This window comes from Nanorana parkeri, unplaced genomic scaffold (genome assembly GCF_000935625.1).
Source record: "Nanorana parkeri isolate BGI_ZX_2015 unplaced genomic scaffold, ASM93562v1 scaffold1106, whole genome shotgun sequence".
Taxonomy (NCBI): Eukaryota; Metazoa; Chordata; class Amphibia; order Anura; family Dicroglossidae; genus Nanorana; species Nanorana parkeri.
The window spans coordinates 7,338-15,017 of NW_017307374.1; the positions used below are offsets into that span (position 1 = coordinate 7,338).

Consider the following 7,680-nt stretch of genomic DNA (forward strand, 5'->3'; position numbering starts at 1 on the left):
CTGTGACCTCGGCCCTTTGTTTTTATAATATCAGCAAAACACATCAATTCTGAGCATGTGGGTGATGTGTGATGCTGGTTTGTCTTGTTTTGCTGTGTACACGTTGCTGTATATTGTCACACCACTCTGTCTGTTTTGAATAATGGCGGGACATGACGTCATAGGGGTGGTACTCTGTCTCTCTGGTGTATAGTTCACTATATAAGTCTATCTCTTATGTTGTATAAATGTCACCCTGATGACGGAACCCTGTATGGCCCCGAAACGCTGGCTTTGGCTGCCACAACTGTGAAAGGTCATAACGCTGTATGGAGTGCAGGTGATCTACTACAACACTAAATGCCCGCTATATGAGACCTGGCACACCAGCGGCACATCTGCACTTGTGTGAGATCTTGCACAACGCCACCGAAAACTTATGGGTTTTAACTGTCTGAAAGTGACACTAAACTCAGGAGTTACATTTTATAAATGTATTCAAGTCCCTTAAAGGAGAACTATGAGGTGAGTGCTTTTCACTCACCTCATAAAAAGATTTAAATAAAAAGGGTTTGGCTTTGTAGCATCTTCTAAAAACTGGAAAATCTTAATTAGTTTGGAATCTTTTCCTCTGTACCGATTTGTTAAATAAAAAATCACACACAGTTCTGCCTTTTAATATTTTGGGTTTTCTTGTCTTAGTTTCACCGTCATCTGCAACGTGGGTTCTGGTGAGAGAAGCGTCAAAGAAAGCCGGATCCAGTACAAAGAACTTGGGAGGAAAGAGTCCAGGGAAGAGATATGGCGTGAAGACTTTAGATGGTGAGTCAGTCATGTGATGTCTTATTGAACAGGAACAGAGCCAGCGTGGTGTACAAAAGATCAGTGTATGCGCAAATTGAATTGATCCAAATGAATTTTCAATTTGAATGAGCATAATATAATCATCAGGCTGCATGAAAACGGAATTTTTCTTTATAAAGCAGTCACATCCTGGGTAGAAAAGCACGTCCCTTGGCAGCACGCTTATGAGGACAACCCGTTCTCTGCATAGAAACAGCGGTCTCCCCTGACAGCTGCCTCCGCCTCTCCCCCCATGCATATAGTCAGAACTACAGCTCTACATTCAGCAGGGAGCACGCACTTTGCTGATTGCAGAGTTATAGGGTTGATTCGGGGGGAGGGGGGTACGCTGGTTCTTTGCAAATGCACTCGAGGGTGCCTAGAGCCACATTGCTTTATATCTGCAGCGTGAGATCCACGGCACTGCTCGTCTCAGGAGATGTGGCGATATCACTGCTGGACTGCTCACTGTTGCTGGAGGTTCTGACATGAGGAAGCAAAACCCTTTCTCTACTAAGATGGCCGCGTATACACACAGAACAAGGAATGGTAAATCGCTAATAAAAGATGAGCCACAGGGAAACCACAGGCAATACTGGTGACTGGTCCTTTCAGAAATGTATCTAAACATCGGGCTCTCCAGCTGTCAAAACAAATAGCAGAGAGGTGAGTCACTGCTACCTCTCTGCTATTTTCAGCTGTCAAATACAGGATCGCAAATTGCAGTCCTGTATTTGCATGTAACCGCTTCATTCTTTTACAAAAAGCTTAATTATTTAATTAATTAATGCCTCAATAGTGAGACATTCTTTAATGACTGGTAACTGCTGAGAATCAGCTGTTAGCAGCATTACAAAGCCTGATATAACTCCTCACGTATAGTGTACGTGGCCAGTCATATAGGCAGAAAGTGCCGGGACGTACACTGTACGTCTCCCATCACGAAGGGGTTAAAGTGACATTGTCATCACCAAAAAACCCCCAGAAAAGCAGATCCCTGCTAGAGAAGAGGAATACTTAACCCCCCCACCCACCAGCCCACATACCCTACCTTCACTCTGTCTAAGCACTGCAACCTCCGTCAGACTCTTCAGCATTCAACACTTCCAGGAGTGTCGGTTGCTCTTGCTTTCCCATCACACATTGTTCTTCCATCCTCCAATCTTTACATTACTACAGGTCACAGTGCTGACGTAGAAAGATGTTGCGGCACTTGAATGGGTCTCCGTAGAGAAGTATAATTCCTCTTCTCTTGCAGCGGTCTGCTCTAATGATTTTTTGGGAGGTTACATTGTCGCTTTAATTTATGTTTGGAGTCTCTTACTGCTACCTAGTGTGCATCATCTTTTTCAGACCTTTCCCGCTACATCCCATTGACCCTCATCTGCTCAAATTTCAGGTGACTTTGTCCATGCTGGAAATATTCTTGCTACGCAGAGGCTCATGCGATGGCACCCTGGGTCTCAGGTAAGCCGCAAAAATGTTTTATGGTTCCTTTAAAGACACTGTCACCTTGTCCACTCAATGCAAACTGGCAGGGTCTGTGCAAAGGGCTCCTCTGACCCACTAATACCTCACCGGCGCTCCCCCACTGCTCCTTCTGGCATTAAAATCCCCACTGGCAGATACTAGGGGGAGCAGTGAGGTCTTGGTCATGTGATGGTGCTCAGGCCTAGCAATTGGCTGCTAGTCACAAGTACTATCAAATTTGAGGCTTCCCATACTTGGAAAGAAAAAAAAAAGTAGCAATTGCCAGCTAAGGTAGCACACGAAGCTGCGGGGCTGCACTGGAGAGGTGCGGAGTGCTGCGAAGGCCCTTTGCACAGCCACTTTGCCCTGGGAAACAGCGGCTGTTAAAGGACATCATTCAATTACCAACAATGAAGAAAACCCCTGAACTCCAATTTGCATTAAAGATGATGAAATGAACATAACTATAGAATCATTTTAATTATATGTATAAAATGATCCATAGCGGCAGCCATATTTGCTCATTACACATGCAGGTTCTGCTTCCTCCTCGTTGGTACTGCAGAGGGATTTCCCCCTCTTTTAATGCAAGTCTAGGAGTCAGCTCAGACCTGTTTAAAAAGATAAGTGTATGTTCAAAATGCACTTGTCCTTTTTGCTCCCCTCCACCCAGTTGACCAAAAGTAGCCCACTTCCCCACCTTGCAAAGGACCAGGCCTCCGACACACCCAGAAGTATCAGATCGCAGCGGCACCTGAAGATTGAACAGGCTACCTGCTGGAAAGGTGAGTATTAATCTGCTGCTTTCATAGGTTACTGCAGGTAATTATTTTTAATATGCTGACTTTGTAAAATGACTTTGAGATAAACATTTCAATAATCTGTATGGACTTTGTAGCAATTTGTTTTATTCCTATAGGTGGGAATTGGGCGAAACAACACATTGTTTGCACTGGAGGATGGCATTGTACGTTACACCAAGGAAGTCTATGTACCGAGTCCTCGTAGCAGCGACAGCATGAATGTTATCGCCAAGCTCCCTATGGGCGCAGTTCTATATAAAACCTTCGTCAATGTCATTCCGCAGCCTAAAGAACATAGCTTTAAACTGGTGGACATGATATGAGTGGTAGTCCTAATGTACATAACCTTTATTTCATTAAACTGCTTTCTAATAAAGAATTCTGCCCGTTCTCTTACCTGTGAAAGTTTGTGCCGAGGAAAAAAAATTCTCTTTAAGGGAGTTGTCCGAGCATTTCCTCTTCTGTTATATAATCAGCATTGTAATAGGAATACATAGCAGAGATGTTACCGATAATACAATCAAAGCTTACTTGGAAAATCCCTTTTATATAGTGAGTGCTGCCTTCTGTCTGCCCATCACTTCCTGTATACCCAGTGTGCTTTCTGTCTCCTTCCCTGTGAGAGGTGGGGGAGATCATCCCCTGAGTGTTGCAGTGACAACTCTAAGATGTTTTTTGTCCTTATTTTGGAGTTTTTTTTATTACCTCGGTTCCTTTATATAGATGTTGAGTTGTAGTTCAGACGGGCCGACGCAGTAGATATTCACAGGGCTGAGTGAAATGGTGTCAGTTAGGGATGTCCCGATACCACTCTTTAACCAGTTGACATCCGCGGTGTTAAACCCCCTTCCCATCCAGGCCATTTTTCAGTATTCAGCGCTGCGGTACTTTAACTGACATTTATTCCGTCATGCAGCGCTGTACTGAAATGAATTTTATACCCTTTTTTGGGGACAGATAGAGCTTTCTTTTGGTGGTATTTATTCACCACTGGGGGTTTTATTTTTTTACTATATTAAGGAAAAATTACCGAAATTTAAAAAAAAAAACAGTTTCCCCTATATTAAATGATAAAACATTTATTATTACCCAATTTTTTGGTAAAATATAAAAGATGGGGTCACGTCGGGTAAAAAGACACTAAACATGTCAAGCCTTAAAATTGCGTGCGCGCGCGAAACCTCAAAAAACGATAATACCCAAAATTGGCCATAGGCGACGCTTTAAAAGCTGTTACCGCTCATCAGTTTAGTGTTATCAGTGATTGATGGCCCTAAAATGATTGCTCTCACTGCGACGTTCGCGGCGATATGTAACATGTGTAGCGCAATTGTAATTTTTGCGCGCTGGGGCACCGGACGCGTATTTACGTTTATAGGCGCGTAAACGTGGGGGTGGGGGAGTTAAACATTTTGGGGGGGTTTTTTCCCCTTTTTTTATATGTGGCTTTTATTTTATTTTATTTTTTTATGTGTTACTTTTCTTTTTTTTTATTTATATTTTTTTTTTGCACTTATTGTTATTGCTATTATATAGGGGGATAACAACCCCCTATATAATAGCAAAGGCACACTGACAGGTCCTCTTTATGGAGATATTAGGGGTCTCTAGGACCCCTAATATCACCTGTGGACCCCAAAAGAAGCTGATAAAGCAGAGATCTGCTTTATCAGCTTCTTCTCTCTCCAGATGACTGACAGGTGAATGCGGAAGTGATGTAATACACATCACTTCTGCATTCACAGCCCGGACGGGGATCAGCAAGGAGCTGATCTCCCGTCCTCCTCCTCCTGACGCCCTTGGAGCCGGTCCCAGGATCCAAGATGGGGCAGCGGATCCCGGGAATCAAGGTGAGGGGTCAGGGGGGGAAAAAAAAAAACCGGGGGCGGGGTGCCGCGAACGAGCACATATCAGCGGGCTATGGACCCGCTGATCGCCTATATGTGAAACACCTGGTACCGGGTGTTCGCATTGGACGGGTCTTTTCTGCCCGTGCGTGCGCGAGCAGAAAAAAATTGCCGTCTGGAGACGGCAACCAGCAGATGCTGCAGTGCCGTCCGTCCGTTTTTTTTACTACGGGCGGACGGCAAGAGGTTAAAGACCAAGTACTTTTGCTCGGTTACTTGCCGATACTCGCTCTTAAACGGGACATGTGACATTTCTAAAACACAGACTGATTTTAGGGCAGTTTCTCACCAGGGCTATATACAGATGTCACCAGAACTGAATACATGTCCCCAAAGCAGAACAATATTCTCAGAATACATGTCACCAAAGCAAAATATATCTCACCTGGACATCCGCAGTGGCTCTGCAGGCACTCCCACCTCATCAGCAATACTGGGACCGACCTCCTCCACTGGCAGACCATCTCCGCTGTTGAGCCCTGACCTCCATCCTTTCCGCTGCCGGACACCCCAGCTTTGAGCCCTGGGGCAGCTGCACCACCACTAGTTCTGCCCCTGTCTGTGCCTGCGTTCTAGCAAAGATTGTGACTAGTCACACATTCCAACGTAATCATGCCCACTTTTTCGGCGCTGGAATATGTGACTGGCAAAAGGTGAAGAATTCCAACGCTTTCTCAGCTGTTGCAGAGCAGATCGGCATCGCAGATGGTATGTGCAGGAGAACCGAACTCTCCTGGAACAGCCGATCGGTCCGGAAATGTCACTTCTATGCGACTTTGTGGAATGTGAGATCGCAGTTGGATAGAAGTGACATTTCGGGACCGATCAGCTGTTCCAGGAGAGTTCGGTTCTCCTGCACATACCATCTGCGATGCCGATCTGCCCTGGAACAGCAGAGAAAGGTTGGAATGTTTCACCTTGTGCCAGTTACATATTCCAATCGGCAAAAAAGTGGACGTGATTACGTTAATGTGTGACCAGTCACATTCCACCGCCGAAAAACTGGGCGGGAATAGGGTAAAATGTGTGACCACGGCACCGGTCACACATTCTAACACTCAAACTTTGATAGAACACCGGGAAGGAGGAGAAGGTAAAGAACCAGACAGGCACTGCCATAAACAGCCAGTTGCAGGCCGTCGAGGTCCCACTAGTGCGGGAACTCAGCAGCCGCTGTGATTTAAAAATTTAAAGGGCCGATATCTGCCTTAAAATCTGGGCATTTTCACAAGTATCGGTATTGGAACATCTCTAATGTCAGTGCATTGAGGAAGTTCATCCTATGGGCGTCTTCAATAAGTAAGTTTACAATCTTCTAGATCAGTGGTTCTCAACCTTTCTAGGGCCGGGACCCCTTGGTAACATCTGCCAAGTTGTGGTGACCCCCAACAGAGCGCTGGACTCGGGACTTAGAAATAAAAATAGAAGCACACTCGCAAGAATACAAGCCCTCCCCTGCTTGCCTCCATGCAGCCTTCTCAGACGGCCGCCTCCTGCAGAGCTCACATTGTATGGGAGGCAGGAGGAGGCGGTGGCTGAATAGAAAAGCCCTGCTGTACACACTCCGGCCACTAGATGTCGCTGCAGCGGCCAGGGAGTGTGTACAGCGGCACTTTTATATCCACAGCCTCTGCTGTCCTCCTGCTGACTGACACTGCTGCGCACGCTCTCCCCCTGCGCAGCAGAAATGGACGCGACGACCCCCTCAACAATGGATAATACGAAATCACCTGCACTACATACAGACCTTGAGTAAGAGGTGGGTGCTTGAAGTGACAACACGGATGGCGCCGTGTCAGATACATTCCATAATAGAAGTCACCAGAACTCGGTGTGCAAGAAGTAAAAGCACTTTTTATTCAATTGTCACATGCGTTAAACATGTGACTAGGTCGCCAAGAAGGGACCCTGCGTGGCCCCCGAAACGTTGGCTGTTTGACGCATGAGACGATTGAATAAAAAGTGCTTTACTTCTTGCACATATCATCGAGTGCTGGTGACTTCTATTAACCACGTTTGGGTCGCGACCAACAGGTTGAGAACGGCTGTTCTAGATGGATATGGCTATGAGGAGTGGAAATTCAATATAGAAATACAGATTTCATTTTAGTTTGTGACGACAGATATCCTTCAAGACGCACACATTTAGACCTCCAACAGCAAAAGGTGATTCAGTGGTTGTAACAACGTTTATTAAGACTTTTTCACTCCATAAAAATGACATTAATAAAGTGCTTTGCGTCACAAAGACTGATAACTGGCACGCTAGCCTGTGGCGCCAGCCCTTGCCTGTCTATACAGGTGGCCGCACCACCCAGGCAACCTTTGGTAATTGGTTTAAACCGCTAGATCAACCGTTCCGAAAACAAAAATGCAAAAACTTCATTAGTGGTGCTAGAAAAAGTACCGCTCGTTAACAGAAATTAACTTGACACAGAGTCCACAATGATAGAACCTTCTTACCAGTTAGTCATGTCATCCAATATGAAGCATCGCAGGCCCGATAGACGTGACGCCAAAACCACCTTCCAGGCAGCTCTGGCTGGAAGCCATTCACTAGTGGATTTGCTGTTCTCATAACCAATCTGATTGGCAGCTGATCATGCTTGCCTGCCTTCCAACCTGCGCTGCATGGTAGGTAGTCCTCGTCACATCTTTTTCTGCATGTGCAGTTGTCC

At 45.6% G+C, this 7,680-nt stretch overlaps 1 protein-coding gene across 1 annotated transcript in view; it reads left to right on the plus strand.

Moving 5' to 3' along the window:
- MRPL27 (mitochondrial ribosomal protein L27) overlaps positions 1–3,471 on the plus strand; it is an 8,986-nt gene extending 5,515 nt beyond the window's left edge. Inside the window, exons 2-4 of the mRNA XM_018567872.1 lie at positions 682–801; positions 2,222–2,289; positions 3,212–3,471. Coding sequence (XP_018423374.1) covers positions 682–801; positions 2,222–2,289; positions 3,212–3,418 — 395 coding nt within the window. The 3' untranslated portion in view covers positions 3,419–3,471. The remainder of the gene's footprint in view (positions 1–681; positions 802–2,221; positions 2,290–3,211) is intronic.
- The last annotated feature ends 4,209 nt before the right edge of the window (positions 3,472–7,680 follow it).